Here is a 20,469-nt window from a genome sequence, read left to right as displayed (position 1 = left end):
TGTGTGGAGATGGATGGATGAAATGATGGATAGGTGGGAGGATGGAAGGATGGATGGGTGGTTGGATCGATCACTATACAGACTCTGTATGCACCAAATCCAAAATTGGTGTTTGCTCACATTGGTTTACATTTTCATGACATCCAAGTTTATGTGCAATTCAAATACATAAATCATAAGTGCTTGAATGACTGGTATTTATTAATTTTCATACTGTAATTGCATGCAGCTGTTGAATTAGTTAAGCACTTGCTTTAAAATCTCCTTAAATGTGTTTAGGTGAATGCAATCAAATTGCATGTATCTTGAATATATATATATATATCTAAATACATTTATGCTTGTGTGGAGTTTGATTGATTGGATGGATGGTTGAATAGGTAAAGTTGGATGGATGGATGGATGGATGGATGGATGGATAGTTGAATGGGTGAAGTTGAGTGGGTGGATGATAGGTGGGTGGGTGGATGGGTTGATGGTTGAAAGTGTGGAGATGGATGGATGGATGGATGGTTGAATGTGTGGAGATGGATGGATGGATGCATGGATGAAATGATGGATGGGTGGGAGGATGGAATGATGGAATGATGGATGGGTGGGTGGATCGATCACTATACAGACTCTGTATGCACCGAATCCAAAATTGGTGTTTGCTCACATTGGTTTACATTTTCATGACATCCAAGTTTATGTGCAATTCAAATACATAAATCTCACATTTAGGACAAAATATTTTTTGAAGATGGATGGATAAATGACTGGCTAAATGAATGGATGTATGGATATACATTTTAATTGCATCCAAGTCCTGCAGACTCTAACTTTAGTCTGTAAGTTTTTAGAATAAGAGTAGTCGTGAACAGATGCATGCTGTGTGGGTGACTCATCACATTCTGAAGCGTGTAGGTTGTGTGGCAAACTTAAGCAATGGCAGATGCCTTTGAATTTTCACAGAGCGTGAGTCACTATGTGGTTGAGCTTACGAGCGCTCCATCTTAACACCCTTCCATGCTGCCGCCACACACACACAAACATACAAATGCTCTTTTGCTGAACATAAAGGGAGAAAGGATGAGTTGAATGGAAGCGGGAAGTGTCAAAACGCCTACTATAATTGCATGTCTGGGAGGAAGAACATTGCTTGGCGAGATCCAAAAGTCAGTCATAACTGGTTTTTACCAGTCTGCGGTTGTTATTCTGTGTTTTATCAATGTTAAAGGTCAAAGTGCTGTTTGTTCGTACTAGGACACCCCTACACTGCTTGAATGCCAGTATTTAAATTGTGTGCACTTTATGGCCAACAAATGATGTTTTCCCAACTATACAAGAACCAAATCTGTTACAATTGCATATTGAAAAATTGATATTTTAGCAGTATGTAAGTGGTGCACTGCACATGTGTGCAGATGTTTAATGCAATATGTGTGGTATACAACAAATACTGCCTAATATTTTAGAAGTACAACATGAAGTGGTATATACTATGCAGCAATTAAGATTGTGTTCGACATTGTCGCATGACTTCATTATGTGCATGCTTAATTTGTGGATTTGTGGTCTAGTTGTCATCTCAGGCAAAAAAAAAATGTATTTGTAATCCAATTGTGTGTCAAAATATCTCAATTTTGGTAGCCTAATTTAATAAATCAAGAAAAAATTGTCAAATATCACAGATGATATTACTTGCAGTTCAGTCATCATACTGGGCATAATGGACTGTCAAGTCGAGCACATTGCAAGTATCCAGTGCAGTGTACTCTGTTGTACACTGCATATTTTGGGGAATATAGGCCTAGTCATCCATTTATTTTGTGCATAGTAAAAATTCACAACATTATTCATAATCCAGAAATGTTAAGTACTATACTTAATAGTATAAGTTAGGTACACTTCTGTTCCAAAATTAGGTATTATTTGATCTGCCTGAATTAAAGTCACCATGCAATCAAAACTGACAAAATTTTTATGACATTTTATGGAATATTGAAGTATTTTTTATAAATGATTTGTCCGTGCACAATTTATTTTTAAACTTCATGTGCCCTCATAATCTTCAATCAAAATAACTTCCCCTCCCTCTTGCGGTGACACCTCCTCTCTTCTTTGATGACTTGTTTATTTGCGTGAGGGCGGGGCAACCTGTCACTCACATGAGATCGACCAATAGCAAACCACAACTATCCAACGATCTAATCAATTCCCTGTGGACAAAATCCCATGCGTCACAATAGGGAGGAAAAAAGACTATCGCAACTTCCTTTTAATGCCAACGTTAAAAATGCAGATTAACCATATTTACTTCCAATATGGTAACTGAACATCAGGTGCAATGGTGAGATCAGGTGGGAAAATAAGTAGCATGCTACTGTTAATTACATTGATTACATTACAATTACATTCAACTATTAATTACATTATTACGTTTATTATAATTATTTATGGTTACACTTGAGGTGTTTAAGGTGTCAGTATTACAGTGTAATTATACATTTATGTAGTGAGTAATAATAATTAACTCCATGTACTTAATAGGGTTATAGGGTGAGGGATTGGATTTGGGTTAATTGCATGTAATTATGCATCATTTCTAGTTATTGCTACAGTAACTACATGTAACTGACACTGTAAAATAATATTATTTATTAAACATATATTATTACATTTATCACGTGCTTCTTCACAAACATTTTTAAGAAATAATAGATGCTGTACACTACAGCATACACAATGCAGCATGCAATAAGCAACACCCTAGTATTCCATTTTGAACATTGCTGTTGTTTTTATCTTTTTATGTGATGTCATCTTTTGTTCTTTATTTACTGCTTGTAAACTAAGCATGTAGATTGGTTTAACCGTAAGTCCAGGCCAGAGAGATACTGACGACCCGAGTTAAAAGCTATGAGTCATGCGGCACGCGACCATTAGAGTGATGTCATGTCCTGAGTTTAGAGCCTGCAGATACAGTATGACCTACTCTCCCACATCACGCTCTCCAGAGCGCTTCACACCTTAGAATACACGGATCAGATCGTATAAAGCTTTGGACTCAGTAGATTAAATGCTAAATCCAAACACATGATTGTAATGTTTGGACATATGCATTCAATGTCTGCGCTTCAAATGAAATTAGATTCTATTTCTGTACATATACAAACCTTTATGTCTTGGCCACAAAAAGCAATTGAGCTACTGAACAGGGCATTGATATTGCCCTTGAAAACAATGTATTGTAGTTTTATACATTTAGTGTTGAAGTATAAATTAAAAAAAATGTATTATAGAGTTTTTAATAAAAAATTTAAACAAAACAGACTTGAGATGAAACATCAAAAATGACTAAAAAAATGTCAACCTATTGTATAAAATGTCAACATTGAAGACATGTTGCCATAACATAAATCAACCTGACATGAAAACAGCCTAGATCAGCTACAAACCTACATTACGTTGTTGACCTTAATATATGCCCTTGTGGACAGTTTTGAAACTAAACTACAAGATCACTGCCAGGACAAAAACAAGCATTTGTGCATTTTTGACTCAAAACAAAGCATGACTATGAATTATTCACGGTATTATTCAGGAGGGGTGTGTCAGAATGAGCTCATCACAATATGTTCTAATAAAATTCAACTGGCATACCGTAATGTACCTCTTAAGCAAAGTGTGTCCATCAGTCATTCTGCCATAAGTATTACAAGCTATTAGACTGATGTGTTACTGATGTCAGAATATTTCCTACTAAGCTGAAGCTGTCCTTTACTGTGTATTTTTATGTGGAAAAAAAAAATTAGTTTGTAAAATGACAACACATTATACCTTATTAAAAGGAAATGGCTTAATGTAGTTTATATGCATTATGTGATTAAAAATACAGAAAAATCAGTATTATTGTGAAACAATGTTACAATTTAATATAACTGTTGTCTATTTTAATATACACGGATCAGGCATAACATTATGACCACTGACAGGTGAAGTGAATAACATTGATAATCTCTTTATCATGGCACCTGTTAGTGGGTGGGATATATTAGGTAGCAAGTGAACATTTTGTCCTCAAAGTTGATGTATTAGAAGCAGGAAAAATGGGCAAGCGTAAGGATTTGAGCGAGTTTGACAAGGGCCAGATTGTGATGGCTAGACGACTGGGTCAGAGCATCTCCAAAACTGCAGCTCTTGTGGGGTGTTCCTGGTCTGCAGTGGTCAATATCTATCAAAAGTGGTCCAAGGAAGGAACAGTGGTGAACCGGCGACAGGGTCATGGGCGGCCAAGGCTCATTGATGCACGTGGGGAGCGAAGGCTGGCCCGTGTGGTCCGATCCAACAGACGAGCTACTGTAGCTCAAATTGCTCAAGAAGTTAATGCTGGTTCTGATAGAAAGGTGTCAGAATACGCAGTGCATCACAGTTTGTTGTGTATGGGACTGCATAGACACAGACCAGTCAGGGTGCCCATGCTGACCCCCGTCCACTGCCGAAAGCCCCAACAGTGGACATGTGAACATCAGAACTGGACCACGGAGCAATGGAAGAAGGTGAACATTTTCTATTACGTGGATGGCCGGGTGCGTGTGCGTCGCTTACCTGGGGAACACATGGCACCAGGATGCACTATGGGAAGAAGGCAAGCAGGCAGAGGCAGTGTGATGCTTTGGGCAATGTTATGCTGGAAACCTTGGGTCCTGCCATCCATGTGGATGTTACTTTGACACGTACCACCTACCTAAGCATTGTTGCAGACCATGTGAAAATACCATGTTTTCGTGGAACCGGTATTCCCTGGTGACTGTGGACTCTTTCAGCAGGATAATGCACCCTGCCACACTGCAAAAATGGTTCAGGAATGGTTTGAAGAGCATCACAACGAGTTTGAGGTGTTGACTTGGCCTCCAAATTCCCCAGATCTCAATCCAATCGAGCATCTGTGGGATGTGCTGAACAAACAAGTCTGATCCATGGAGGCTCCACCTTGCAACTTACAGGACTTAAAGGATCTGCTGCTAACATCTTGGTGCCAGATACCACAGCACACCTTCAGGGGTCTAGTGGAGTCCATGCCTCGACGGGTCAGGGCTGTTTCGGCAGCAAAAGGGGGACCAACACAATATTAGGAAGGTGGTCATAATGTTATGCCAGATCAGTGTATTTTAAATGTAATTTATTCCTGTAAAGCTGAATTTTCAGCATCATTACTCCAGTTTTCAGTGTCACTTGATCCTTCAGAAATCATTCTATGCTGATTTGCTGCTCAAGAAACAATTTATACTTTTACCTATTGAAAGCAGATTTGTTGATTTATATTGAAACCGTGACAGCATTGAAATAGAAATCTTTTGTGACATTATAAATATTTTTACTACCATTTTTTATCAACTAAATGTGTCCTTGATGAATGAAAGTATTTATTTCTAATAAAAAAGTAGTGTGTGTGTAATGTGCAGCCTTAGAACACATTTTCTTAAAAAAAAAAAAAAAAAAAAAAAAAAAAATATATATATATATATATATATATTATCATCATCATCATCATCATCATCATCATCATCATCATCATCATTGCCTGTCAGGTCAGATGCGAACTGGAAACTGCATCATTCTGACTAGAGAATCCAGCACGCCGCTCCTGATTGGCTGGAAATGACATCATAGCAGGGTTACCAGTGATGATCAGGCTTTCCTTGCAGGCGCATTGTTTTCCTTCACTACATCCCCCCACCTTTCTCTTTTCAATCTCTCTTTACTGCTCTGCAAAGGATTTCAGTGCACCTTTTGCGAACAATTCCCATTATACACACATTATATTTAACCATTACACATTCTGTCCTTCACTTCTCTGTTAATCAGTTTCAGGACCTCATTTGCTGCATTTTTTGCTCTGTTGCCATGTGAAAACCCTTGTATGCAGGCACAAGACTCTCCACCTATAGCAGACAGCTGGATGACATCATCGCTAGAGTGTGAGCGCTGCCGTCTCCCCTCCCCCTGCATGCGGCCTCCTCCGGTGATCACATCCAGCATACCAAACCCAACGCTCCCCTCCTCTTTGTATGGGTGGGTGATCCTTTCTTGCACAAATTATGTGCTTATATATCATTTACTTGTACAAAAATGCTATCTTTTCTTTTGCAATAACCCACGTACACCGAGTTCCTTTGTTAAGACGTTAAATATTGTTTAAAGGTGTATGACAGGTAATTTCATTTCATTTGTTTGGGTAAGTGCCTGACGTCAGTGTTCTTAGAGGGTTGCGGTACTACTGGGAAATAAAGTAGGTACAGTGTGTTCTGTTCCACCATATCCAACATCCAAATCAAGACCGCTGGGAGTATTTCCACCTCACCTGAGAGACCTCGGAACTGCAAACAGGTTCAGATAAGCACCTTGTATGGATGCTGAAACCATCAAAGTTCATCCTGCACATTTACAAATCCTGTTCAGGATCATTAAATCCATTCTTTTGTGACATTAATGATGTGATTTATTAAAAGCAGGTTCGTTCTACAAAATGAATGCAATGTGCTACAAACTATCTTTAAAATTGTGAAAACTCCAATTGATTTGGCACAGGACCAGAGCAACAGATGGGCCATTGACAGACTGTTTAAACAGGCCTGCTCTTCCCGCATCCAGACGAGCATGTTGGCAAGGTTACACTGTCATAGTCATGAGCAAGACTCCAGCCATGAGTGAGTGAGTGAGAAGATGACACATAAATCCCTGTCCTCCTCCGTTTTTAGAAATGACATTTCGAACAGCTCCCAAAACCAGACAGAACTGGTTTAGCACACGATGCTGCACGTAATTCAATTCCAAACTGAAATGAAGTAAAAAAAGCAAATGCATCTGAGTTTCAAGCCTTGATATTTGCTCACGAATAAGCACATTTTTGATACATAATATTTACTTTTTTTTGATAGCTCCAAAAAACAATATCAGTTTCCTTATTAAATACTACTAATGTTACTCAATAATGCTTCTTCTGCATAAAACTGCAGAATAATATGCCCTTTCCTTCTCTGAAATCATAACCCGTTTTCAACAAAGAGTTAACCACCCCCTATCTGCACTCCCAGCCATTCCAGCCCATCAGGAGCCTGCATCCCTCTCGACCAATCACAGCGCTGGAAGGTGATGTCATGCTTTATCTAGCAGAGGTGGTGCTGATGCTGCCAGGTTGAGCATCCAAACAGCAGCAGACTGTCAGACTGAACACGAGGAAAAGATTCTGACAGAAGATCACAGCACACTGTCGGTGAGTTAAGGTGAAATTGTATATCATAACCTGTTATTTATTGTATCATGCTTTTGCAGGATCTGTTGGACTAATGCGATTGAAGTTTTATTAACTACGGAAAGTATTAAGTATTAAGTTCTGCATTAAGTAGTCTGGCGTTCTTTAGATTGTGTTGCATTGCAGATTTGCATGCTTGCAAGATTTAGATTTGAGATACCTCATGCAGCCTAGCTTATTAGACTTCTATGGAAATGCATATGTATTTTTTCTTTTTTTTTGCAACTGTTTAGAGTCTTATTACCGCAATTTAGAAACCAGTTGTGCTTAAAGCAAGGTGCTTTGCATAGTGCAATGTGAAAAACAGGAGAGGAGTGGAGGAAAGTGCACTGCTCATTTTAAAAAGGGCAAAGTGTGCATTGGAGGTCCTGCGGTGAGTGTGCTAGTCTGCGCTGTGGGTGGTACTGAGAGGTGAGATTATATGTTGGTGTGCAAAAGGCCACGGCCCCTTCATAAAGCGGCACAACCTTTGCTTTCAAAACACCAAGCGATTATTTTAATCAGAAAGCAGTGGGAGGTTAAGAAAATGACTTGCATTATGAGCTGCAAACAAATGCATGATGCTTGAACGGCAATGCTTTTGGGTTGTGTTCCAAAGCATGTATTATTTATTATATCAGCTGTGTTGCTGCATTAATAAAACAGGAGCTGATTTTTGCTTTGTGCATCCCTCATGACTGGGAAAAGAATGCACATTCTCAACATTTTCGGCCTTTATGCTAGGAATGGAGAAAGAGTTGAGATGTTGTATAGAATAAGCCCATGCATTGAAAATGTCACGAAGTTTCAAAGGTGTTAGCGGGTGCAGCGATCGTGAGCGTGGGAAATGTGGGGGCACAGCGAGGACAGAGGCAGGACGAAAGAGAGAGAATGATAGAGAAGGCGCGTAGGCTGAGAGACGATCATCAACCCTAAACAAACCAGATTCATTCATGCTCTCTTTTGTGAACGACTGCTTTCAAGTACTTTACTGCTGAATTTGTTTGTTTTGTGGATTTTGAAGAAATGTATCCATAGTATGCATACTACTATGTGCTTAGTGTGATACTCTTACACTGCAAACAAGGCATTTACTTGAGAAGCAAAATTGTGTAAGAGGATACATCTTGGATTTTTAAGATTATTATTTTCAACAAAAAAAACGATGCAAAATGCTTAATCTGATGTAATTTTGCATTTATTTTTAATTTGTTGTTTTATGATTGATTGATTTAGTATAAATTGTTGATTTATTGTTGTTTTTCATAATCTACATTTCCTTGTGATGCTAAACCTTGTGGGGCCTTTATAGGACAAAGACATCCGTGAGAATGGATTGACTGGTTTCTGATTACATCATCGTTTCTCTCTCCTGTAGGATCAGCTGAGTTTGAAACGCCTCAGAGGACTCAGAAGAAGGAAAGATGACTCTTGCAGGTACGTGTACGTCCACCTGCTCGTTCACATGTGAACTTGTGAGTGTTTAATCGAGCAGAAGGAATGATGTGTAAGCACATGGCATCAGTGGAACGGGCTTAAAATAACTGTTTCTTTCTCTCTTGCAGCATACAGAGAGAAGATGAAGGAGCTCCCTCTAGTGTCGTTCTTCTGCTCCTGCATCCTGCCAGAGCCTCGGGAAAAGCCCACCAAGAAAACACAAGGTACCTTAAGGGCTTCTATAAAAATCTTTCTTTATGTCTGTTCTCCATCGTGATTTTCAGTTTATTTGATCGAATTATTTTAAAATTAGTTACATGAATCATTGTGGATCTTTTTGTTTTAGATGTTGTGGACCTCAACCTGTGCATCATTAAAGATATGGAGGTGATCGAGCTAAACAAGCGGTCATCGGGCCAGGCCTTTGAGGTCATCCTCAGACCACCGTCTTTTGATGGTCAGAGGGAATTTCATCCCACTTTCCCACCTCGCAGGGACCCTTCGCTGGAAGAGATCCAGAAGAAACTGGATGCTGCTGAGGAGAGAAGAAAGGTGAGGAATACATCATGATGGAAGATAATTAGTATTAGTATTATAGCTTTCATTTGCATATCTATAACGGAGATATAATTTGGCTTACCATATATGCATCAATTTGAACTTTACATTCAATAAATGTGAGACAACTTCAGCTGGATATGCTCAGTGTTTTAGTATTATTCATATATTAATATAATATCATTTTAGTTTTTATTTAGTTTAAGTAATTTTGATAACTTTTTTTTGTGCTTAACTTAATTTTGTCCTTTTTATCATTTTAATTTATTTTAATTTATTGGTGTGTTTTTTTATTTTTTTATTGGTGTGTTGATTTTTATAGCTTTAATGTATTTTTTTATTTAATTTTAGTACTTTAACTTCAATTTATTTCAGTCTTAATATTTGATTTGATTTCAGGTTTGTTTCAAATACGGAAAATGATTTTAACAACACTAGATATGTTTTTAGTTGAGTCTCATATTGAATCTTATGCATTATCTCCACAGTGTCAGGAAGCTGAACTTCTGAAGCACTTGGCTGAGAAGAGAGAACATGAACGAGAAGTGGCTCAGAAAGCCATAGAGGAACACAACAACTTCATCAAGATGGCCAAAGAAAAACTGGAGCAAAGAATGGAGATTAACAAAGAGAACAGGGAGGCCCACATCGCTGCCATGCTGGAACGTCTTCAGGAGAAGGTACGGTGACATCCTAACCCAGTTCCATTTTTAAAGGTGCACCACTAGTGGCACAAAAAGGAATTGCAATCTGTTTGTTTGAGTTGCTTAAAGGAATAGTTCACCCAAAAATCAAAATTACCCAATGATTTACTCACCCTCAAGCCATCCTCTGTGTATATGCGTATATTCTTTCAGACAAACACAATCAGAGTTAAATTAAAAAATATCATGGCTCTTCCAAGCTTTATAATGGTCGTGAATGGCGTTCGCAATTTTGAAGTCCAAAAAAATGCATCCATCCATCACAAAAAGCAAAAAAAAAGGTTTTTGTAAGAAAAATATCCATATTTAAAACTTTATTAACTATAATAATCAACTTCTGACAAACATCTATACGCAAATCGACTTACGGCAGAAGCAGGACCTCTGACACGACCTCTCACGGTTCAAACAAATTGGGCTGTGCAACAAACTCAAGCTCATTTTCTCTTATATCGAAATCCTCCTGCATTTCTATTGAAAAATTCACATTTTAGACTTCTAATTTGTGACTGTGTTTTGTTTTGCTCTATCTTCTGCTCTTCTGCGTTCATCAGAGGTTATTGTTGTTCACTGGAAGCTGGTTATTATAGTTTATTAAGTTGTAAATATGGATATTTTTCTTACAAAAACCAGTGGCTTTGCTTCAGAAGGCCTTTATTAACCTTCTGGAGCCGTGTGGATTACATTTATGATGGATAGATGCACTTTTTTGGGCTTCAAAATCATGAGCGCCATTATAAAGCTTGAAAGAGCCAGGATATTTTTTTTTTAAAAATAACTCTGATTGTGTTTGTCTGAGAGAAGATAGTCATATATACCTATGGCTTGAGGGTGAGTAAATCATGGGATAATTTTCATTTTTGGGTGAACTATCATTTAATATACAGGTGTGAGTTTAAGGCATGAATGTTTTGAACTTGTTTGGAAATAGGCATTTTTTTTTGCAATTCTGTTTGGTGTCACTAGGAAGATCTTTTTAAAGCTTAGACACTTTAGGGTTGAGATTGAGCTATTATTTAATAGTTTTTCTTCCTTTTGTCTTGTATTTTTCCAGGACAAGCATGCTGAGGAGGTGAGGAAAAACAAGGAACACATATAACTGGACTGGCAGTAGAATCAAGAGCAATTCTTGTCCAAATTTTTCAAAAGCAAACAATAAAAGAAGGCCTAGCAGGCACTAGTCATGGGAAGAAAGGCTGTGCTTTGGAATTGGCAACGATTTGAAGGCCTATCTTGCGATATTTGAAGTGAAAGATACTATATTCTTGTGTTTGCTGCAGTACAAAACGCAGTGTATTGTGGATGTGGAATTGGGCATCAATTGGAAAATGCCAAACAGTTGTTTTGTTTTGTCAATTTGTTTGCCGCCAAACTGTGTAAAATGCATGCATCATCTATTTCTTTAGTCTTTAGTAATAGCTTAGCATGAACTGATAGGATAAAGATAATGAACAACGAGGCAGATGGAAACTAAAGAGTAACCAAGATGTGTATTTGTGTTGTTCTGCTGTGAATTAGCTGTTTGTAACATTATTTGTGTATTCAAAGAGGTATTGTGTACTGTAGTTTTGCTTTGTATTTATGTGTCTTAGCAGAAGAAAAAAAACAGTAGAATATTTGTTAGTTACCTGACAACATATAGTGTATTAAATGTGGCCAGAATCAACGTTTTAATGTTTGCATGCTGTGAATCTCTTGATAAAACTTGTGAAAAGCCATTTGGTGTGTGAAAGTGTGGTCTTTGTCCTGATATTAATTGCTATATCTCTGAACTTTATGTTCCAGGTGCCTTGAGATCTTCCCACAACACACGCTGATCATATGGGAGAACATTCACCAAAGGACTGACTATCACGCTGAGCTTATTAGCTTGGATCATATGAGATTATGACTCTGAAACCCGATTATGATATCATTATATCATTGTAAGGTACGATGGCCATGTTGTTAGATGAACAGAACTGGCTGGCCAGCAAAGATTGTGAAGGAATCTTTACTACCTTAATCTGAGAAAAGCAGAGATGTGTTTGTCTCTTTGATGAGCTTGTATGCCAATAGTGCCAAAAATGAGTGAATGTGAGTGGTAACTTTCTGAGTTTATGAATATTTGAGTGACGTTTGGACGGTTTCATGTACTTTGCCCATGTGGATGCAGTCAGTTTGTCTTCTGTCTTGTCTTTAAGGCTCTATTTTTGGTAAACTGCTCAAGCTTTTGCCGCTGTACATATGTTCACTTGCCTCATGATCAGCTGGTGTCTGATTTGGCTATATAAATCTGTACAGAAATTGTCATATATTTTAGAGGCAGAGCGAATTAAAGGACTGCTGGTATAGTTTTGTCCTTGTGACTTCCTTGTTTTAGGTTTTGAATTTTTTTAAATGCTTCCAAAAAGAGAAAAAGGAAAAAATAGACCATCAGAACAATCGTTGTAGTATTTTTTTTCTCATTTATTGCAATTGATTTGGATCAATAAATAAATAATTAATACAAATGATTTTAATAAAACAAAACCCAGTGAAAATAAATAAACAACCTACATTTACAAACACATATATAATGACATTAATAAATTAGATTATTTGACAGATCAAGTCGGATGAAGGTTTGAACAGCCAGTGTGGCGATGATGAATCCGATTCTTCTGGTTCTTCAGAAATGTTTTAATATTAAAATAAAGCAAAAAAAAAAAAAAAAAAAAACTCAAATATATAAAACCAAAAATACAGTTAAAATAAATAAATATCCTACATTTGTGAACACGTACATATGTGATTATTTAAATAAATTATAAAGTCTTAAGTCTTACGCCTTAAGTTTTAGAATAGTAATACTGTAACATCTGTAACTCCATTAGATTTCTCATTTAAACGTGTTCTACATATGGACGAATGCAGGTGCATCCCACTGCGATGGTTTTGTACTCAATTCTAAAGGAATAGTTGTGCTTTTCTCCTCGAATTCTCCTCAAGACCATGATTTGGGTGTAAATAGGTTGGGACAGGTAATCCTCACTCTCATCGATCAAACATCCAGTCAGCGAACACTTCGCCTCTGCGATGCTAGAAGGGTACAGGTTCTCGTCATGCGTAAACCTATGAAACAAAATGAATCATGTGAAATTTTAGGTAAGTGGATTGAAACAGTCACATTCTAATTATAAAAACAACAAAGAAGCTCTTAAAAATAAAGGTTCCAAAAGGGGGTGGACTGCAGCAATGAGCCATTTTGCGTTCCCCAAAGAAGTTTTCAGTGAGGAGCTCTTAAAAGAATCACTTTTTAGCGTGAAGATCATTTTAATAATCTAAAAAAAAAAAATATATATATATATATATATAAAGAAGACCATTTTGTGCAATGGAAAGGTTCCATGGATGTCGAAGGTTCTTCATGGAACGATTGATTCCAATAAAGAACCTTTATTTTCAAATAGGACAAGGTCTTACGTGTAGGTCCATGGAGAGATGGAGTCGTTGTTTAACGAACGGATCGGTTTGGCCGCTTTGAACTCAGAATCCAAGATCAACCGGTATGACGAGGATGGATCCGATTCATCTGATGACCTGTGCTGGCCGCTTCCTTTCTTCTGAAGATGTTTCGAAGGTGCCCCCTCAGCTCCAAATGATATTAAAACGAGCCCCATCATACAAGCCACCTGTGAAACACAAACACTGTCATTTCAGACTCTTTTTTGTGACTTCAGCAACAAAAATCGCCAGTATAGATGGCAGGCCATCTTCTAACATTTCAGCAATACTCACCACGAGGAACTGGATGTTTAACGCTGATGACATTGTTGCATTCATTTGTCTCAAGGTTTTGACTTTATCTTTTCAGATGTCTTCTGTCAGTCCTATGTCTAGCTGTCCTACATTTGCAGTGGTAAGTGCAGTTTATATAGAGAGGTCTGTTCGTCATCCGCAGTGGTTTAGGTACGTTTCCTGTGATGAATTTTTAGCCTTTGATGGTATTCATGTCGTCATATTCAATGTGTCAGCAAAAATCCTTTTCGTTATTGAGTATCACAATGCTTTGTGTTTTAAACAATATGATGCACCTATAGACTTCACAATTTTATTCAAAAGCATACAGTATTTTGTTTCATTCTAAGATGCGATATAAGCATTTTCTTCTGGAAATCACCTTTCTGAGGCTCTTTTTTTTTTTTTTTTCTGGACCCAAAGTGAATTTTAGTGAATGTATGAAGTCATTGATGTCATAGCAGAACTATTGATATGTTCCACTAACGATTGGACCCAACTGACATTCATTGTATTTAAGAAAAAATATTTTTCCACAAAAAAAGTTGTACATGTTTTAAATATGATGCACTTATAGACTTCATCCCCCACACCAAAAAAAAAAAAAAATGCTGTATTTTCTTTCATTACATAAGATAACAATATATGTACCTCCAAACAAATGCTTCAAGAGATTTCCTCAGATCTAACGTCAATTTTCTGAGCCATTTTTCCAACTGGTGAATTTTAGTGGAATTATGGAGTCACCGATGTCAGAAATATGGACACGTTCCATCTATATCTAATGCGATGAAATTCATACATGTCTGACGTGCCTAGATACATTTGTGGCCACATATTATTGTGTTTACTGCACCTTAGCAACCAAGTTACTAACATAACCTACTTTCTTTGACAGACGTCTCACATTTATTCAGATCAAAAGGTATATATTAGTATGCTGAATTAAAGTCTTGCCGAATATGATTCTGACCACTGTATTTCAGCCTCCACGTTGTCTTTTGTTAATGCTAGTGACCTCGATTGACATAGTTTGCAGAAAGTCATTTAGACATGAAGACTTCCGCCCGATTGTGTGTAAAGGTTTGCATCTCACCGATGCACAATTTCCCACCGGTGCTGGTTTACGACTGCGTCAGATGCGGTGCAGTTGTGGTCTGACCCTCTCCTACTCTGAAATTTCTATGGATTGGAATGGAAAAGGCAGGGTCATATGTGACTCAGAATTGATGCAGATGCCATTGACAGTAATACAATAAACGTAATCCCCCGAAACAGTATGACTGCATTAACTCCATGCATTTCAAAAATGTTGTTCTTGTGAGCACAGATAATGAATATTGTTTGTAGATTATAAGCCTTTATGATTTTAAAGGGTTAGTTTACCCCAAAAAAAAAAAAATTCTGTCATTAATTACTCACCCTCGTGTCGTTCCACACCCTTAAGACCTTCGAACACAAATTAAGATATTTTTGATAAAATCCGATGGCTCAGTGAGGCCTGCATTGCCAACAAGATAATTAACACTTTCAGATGCCCAGAAAGCTACTAAAGACATATTTAAAACAGTTCCTGTGACTACAGTGGTTCAACCTTAATGTTAAGAAGCGACGAGAATACTTTTTGTGCGGCAAAAAAACTAAATAACGACTTTATTCAACAATATCTAGTCATGGGCGATTTCAAAACACTGCTTGATGAAGCTTCGAAGCTTTACGAATCTTTTGTTTTGAATCAGTGGTTGAGAGCGTGCCAAAGTCACATGATTTCAGTAAACGAGGCTTCGTTACGTCATAAGTGTTTCGAAATTTCAATGGTTCACCACTGGGGGGCGTGACTTTGGTAGTTTGATCTGCGCTCCGAACCACTGATTCGAAACAAAAGATTCATAAAGCTTCATGAAGCAGTGTTTTGAAATCGCCCATCACTAGATATTTTTGAATAAAGTTGCTATTTTGTTTTTGTTTTTTGGCACACAAAAAGTATTCTCGTCACTTCATAACATTAAGGTTGAACCACTGTAGTCACATTAACTGTTTTAAACATGTCTTTAGTAGCTTTCTGGGCATCTGAAAGTGTTAATTGTCTTGCTGGAGATATAGGCCTCACTGAGCCATCGGATTTTATCAACAATATCTTAATTTGTGTTCTGAAGATGAATGAAGGTCTTACAGGTGTGGAACAATATGAGGGTGAGTAATTAATGACAGAACTTTCCTTTTTGGGTGAGCTAACCCTTTAAAATACTTAACTTAAAGGAAAAATTCAGTCATGATGTTTCAAAACTGTATGAATTTATTTCAAACGGGAACACAAGAAGGTATTTTGAAAAACGGTGGGGTCCAAACAATATTGTTCCACAAAAGAAAAAAGGTCATACAGGTTTGAAATGACATAAAAGAATTTTAATTTTTGGATGAACTATCCCTTTAAAAAATATTTCTGTATGTTCATAAACCCTAAAGGACCGTTGGATATGTGACGCAGGCCTCTGACCTACTTCTTGGAGTTTCAAAATGTCTAGGAATCTCCTACTTTCATACTCATGAAAAGGATTTCAGTTACTTTACGTCCAGGAATTGGGGTTTTCGTAGTGACCCACAAAAGACACTTCAAAAGAGCTGAATCACAGTTTCCACGCAACATATTGGTTACTTCATTTTCACAGTTTCATCAGTTGTAAGATTATTTCAGCATTCCTACTGTGGATTTTTACTATTGAAGGCATTTATATTTAATTTCTATTAGTATTCATATTATTAATAACCTAATTAGTGTCACTACTAGTTATAATGAATATTACACATGCAAAAAAAAAAAAAAAAAAAAGGATTTTCTTAATATTTTTGTCTTGTTTTCCAATTCAAATATCTAAAAGTTCTTAAAGGGTTAGTTCACCCAAAAATGAAAATTCAGTCATTAATCACTCACCCTCATGTCGTTCCAAACCCGTAAGACTTTCTTTCTTCTTCGGAACACAAATTAAGATATTTTTGATAAAATCAGTGACAGCAAGACAATTAACACTTTCAGATGCCCAGAAAGCCACTAAAGACATATTTAAAACATGTGACTACAGTGGTTCAACCTTAATGTTATGAAGCGACGAGAATACTTTTTGTGTGCCAAAAAAAACCAAAATAACTTTATTCAACAATATCTAGTGATGGCCGATTTCAAAACACTGCTAGGTGAAGCTTTGAAGCTTTACAAATCTTTTGTTTCGAATCAGTGGTTCAGAGCGCCTAAATCATGTGATTTCAGTAAACGAGACTTTGTTACATCATAAGTGTTTCGAACTTTCAATGGTTCACATGACTTTGTCAGTTTGATACACACTCTCAACCACTGATTCAAAGCTTCATGAAGCAGTGTTTTGAAATCGCCCATCACTAGATATTGTTGAATAAAGTCGCTATTTTGTTTTTTTGGCACACAAAACATATTCTTGTCACTTTATAATATTAAGGTTGAACCACTGTAGTCACATGAACTGTTTTAAATATGTCTTTAGTAGCTTTCTGGGCATCTGAAAAAGGAAATGATGCAAGCCTCACTGAGCCATCGGATTTTATCGAAAATATCTTAATTTGTGTTCCGAAGATGAACGAAGGTATGATTTTCTGGTAACATTTTATTTTGATGGTCCCCTATTAGACATTCTGTTGACTATATATGCAAGTAACATGTCAACTAACTCTCATTAGAGTATTTAGTAGATTGTCTGCTTAATATCTGCTGACACTTTATTTTGATGCTCTCCAACAGACATTCTACTGACTACAAGTAACTTTGCAAGTACATGTCAACTTATTCTACCAACCCTAACCCTACCCATCTACTAATAGCCTAGACTAGTTAGTTGGTTAGTAGGACTAGTTAGTAGGTGCAACAGAATGTCTAAAGGGGACCATCAAAATAAAGTGTAACCTTTTTCTTTCTTCTGCTAAATAAAGAAGAAGATATTTGACTTCCATTGTATTTTTTTCCATATGGAAGTCAATGACTACCATCAACTGTATTCAAAATATCTTATTTTGTGTTCAGCAGAAGAAAGAAATTCATACAGGATTGAAACATCTTGAGGGTGAGTAAATGATGACAGAATTTTCATTTTGGCTGAACTATCCCTTTAAATCAAGATACATTTACTTGAGAAGCAAAATGACTTTGGATATTAAGTCTTGTTTACTGAAAGATTGATCAAAATTAAGTGAGTTTATGTTTTAAACAAGTTAAAACCACACTGGCAGATTTTTTTTTTTCTTTCTTATTTTTACATACACTCAGATCAACTGACAAACGATTAATCACAAAAAGTGTGAATTAATTATATATTTTCTTGGTCATTATTTCAGTTAAATGTGGGTGAACTTAAAGTTTCATATTTCTTTGACCTGAACAGTGATTAAGTTCAACTAAATTGCATAAACAGATCTAAGGCTTTTTTTTTTTTTTTTTTTTTCAAGAGCAATTTGTTATATTCTCATTTGTCGTCATGGTGGTTACGCTCATGGTTTTATTTTTTTCCTAAATCAAATGATGATGAAATCAAATAATATATTTTATTGTGGTGAAATTACACAATCCTGGGCCAACTGATAGTGTCATAAAAGATCTTCATTACAGGATGCTATATTTTCCTTTCTAAATCAAAATGGCAAAATGAGGTCAGTGATTTGCTGAGTAGCTTCCGTTGCTGTGCGAATGGTATGTCATCAGTCAGCTTGAAAGTAAGCAAAAAAAAAAAAAACCTACACACAGAGGGTTCCCGCACTGGGAGCCGCCACATCAAAGAAGATGGCATAACTGTGACATAACTCCAGGTTTAGCCACAGGGCACACATGATTAATGGACAAAACATACCGACTAGTTGGAAACTTTGCCAAATGTTGCTTTATCATTAGTGCCCGAGCACCAATGGTGTGAGGACCCTATTTGAATGTTCAGTATTATTATTCTTCTCCAAAATGAATCGCATTTTTTGAGGGCCTAAACGTGCTCATGAAACTTTGCACACGTGCAGAAGTGGTAAAAATTTACATCTGATAAGGGTTTCAGAAGTAGGTGCGGCAAAATAGCTCAATAACACAAATTCAATTAAGCGCCCTTCGTGCTACATTTCACGTACAGGTATGAAATTCAGTACACACATCTAACAGCCCAATACCTACAAAAAAGCCCCTGCATGGGAGCAGAATCTGAAAACCCAACAGGAAGTGAGATATTTTGAATTTTCTCTGCAACATTTTTGCAGTTTTTGCAATTTCCAGACGTACTTTAACAAACTCCTCCTAGAGATTTATCAGATAAACATCATATTTGCTCAGTCTAATCTGATGATAAATTGCAAAGATCTTGAGTTTTCGCTGAAGTGCGTGTCCGCGGTAGCCTGACAAAGTCTGATGTTTCGCCATGAAAGAGGAAGCTGTTGTAACTCAGGCATACTATGTCAAATCTGTCCAAAACTTCACGTTTTATTAGAGTCCTGACCTGAAGACATCTACATGCAAATATTCAGTTAGTCATAGCGCCACCTGACGGCAAGAGGAAATGGCATGCCTTACACTGTAAACCCCTCCCAGAAACACATTTAAATATGCCACGATGTACCAAACATGCTAGAAACACTTGGCTAAGTGCTAATGTTTGCGATTAACGCCACGAAACAGGAAGTTGTTCCTAAGGCAAACATTGTCCAATCTACTCCAAACTTCACATGTTTGAGAAGAGTCCTGCCCTGAGCACATCTACAAGGCAATATTCAGTAATAGTAATAGCGCCACCCACTGGCAACAAGAAGTGATGTGTTTACCACTGTGATGCACTACTAGCAACATACTAAAATATGCAATTGAGTGCTAAACATGCTACAAACATTCTAAATCATGCTAGCAACACTTAGCTGAGTGCTAAACATGCTACAAACATTCTAAATCATGCTAGCAACACTTAGCTGAGTGCTAAACATGCTACAAACATTCTAAATCATGCTAGCAACACTTAGCTGAGTGCTAAAGCATGCTATTATTTTCATGAAACAGGAAGTCGTTGTAACTCAAGCATACAATGTCCAATCTGCCTCAAACTTTTGATACGTGCCATGGCCTGAAGACATCTACATGCCAAAATTTTGTTATAGTCATACCAGCTGGTAGCTCCTATATTTATATACTTAAATGCATATTGCACACCGTTCTCTGTTTTCCTAAAGCCACTGGGTGGTGGTGGCATGGGTGCGAAGGTCCTTGCAGCTTTAATTGTTGTTTGTTTTTTGATTAGTTACTTAATTATCCTTAAAAGATTTTTTTTTCTTCTATAAATGTTGGTTTTAAGACATATTTTTCCAAATAAACTTATTATACGTAATAAAATGATAGATAATAAAAGAAGAATAAACTGAATTCAGAATACTGACCAAAAAAGGAGCTGTGTTTGCAACCAGATGTAAACGGTTATGTGGGTGGTGAAAATAGGGCGTATAGTTTGCACTGTAGATGCTGTTTCTCTCACCACACAGACACTGTATCAGTGAAAGCAATCTATCAAGAACACTTCTCACTTTGATGCTAGGATGATCTCCCGTACATCAGTATACCAGCCACCACAGCATCTGTGTAAGAATGAGTGTGATGTAACAATTTGCTTTCGGTACGACGGAATTTCCCGAAAGACTCATGAGATGGCAAATGGTTTAATGATGATCCATCACTATTGATAATCAACTTTCGTT

General features: G+C 37.0%; 2 protein-coding genes across 5 annotated transcripts; one reads left to right on the top strand and one right to left on the bottom strand.

The window, feature by feature from the left end:
* The first annotated feature begins 7,112 nt into the window (after positions 1 to 7,112).
* stmn4l (stathmin-like 4, like) lies at positions 7,113 to 12,306 on the top strand. 4 transcript variants are annotated; one of them, XM_048190883.1, is made up of 7 exons: positions 7,113 to 7,258; positions 8,655 to 8,713; positions 8,842 to 8,937; positions 9,060 to 9,265; positions 9,760 to 9,951; positions 11,030 to 11,047; positions 11,761 to 12,306. In XM_048190883.1, the coding sequence occupies exons 2-7, from the start codon at positions 8,701 to 8,703 to the stop codon at positions 11,767 to 11,769; spliced, it is 534 nt and encodes a 177-aa protein (XP_048046840.1). In that variant the 5' UTR covers positions 7,113 to 7,258; positions 8,655 to 8,700; the 3' UTR covers positions 11,770 to 12,306. The 4 variants fall into 4 exon arrangements, with proteins under 4 accessions (XP_048046840.1, XP_048046836.1, XP_048046839.1 ...); XM_048190879.1 differs by lacking the exon at positions 11,761 to 12,306 and having other exon boundaries at positions 11,030 to 11,693; XM_048190882.1 differs by lacking the exon at positions 11,761 to 12,306 and having other exon boundaries at positions 7,179 to 7,268; positions 11,030 to 11,693.
* A 150-nt stretch (positions 12,307 to 12,456) lies between these two features.
* Positions 12,457 to 14,046, bottom strand: il17a/f1 (interleukin 17a/f1). Its single transcript, XM_048190884.1, has 3 exons — positions 13,735 to 14,046; positions 13,420 to 13,628; positions 12,457 to 13,068 (listed from the first exon to the last, which is right to left on the bottom strand). Exons 1-3 carry the CDS (start codon positions 13,777 to 13,779, stop codon positions 12,840 to 12,842), a joined length of 483 nt encoding a protein of 160 aa, XP_048046841.1. The 5' UTR covers positions 13,780 to 14,046; the 3' UTR covers positions 12,457 to 12,839.
* Positions 14,047 to 20,469: the final 6,423 nt, after the last annotated feature.

Source organism: Megalobrama amblycephala, linkage group LG5 (genome assembly GCF_018812025.1).
Source record: "Megalobrama amblycephala isolate DHTTF-2021 linkage group LG5, ASM1881202v1, whole genome shotgun sequence".
NCBI lineage: Eukaryota > Metazoa > Chordata > Actinopteri > Cypriniformes > Xenocyprididae > Megalobrama > Megalobrama amblycephala.
This window is presented reverse-complemented; position numbering and strand designations above follow the sequence as displayed.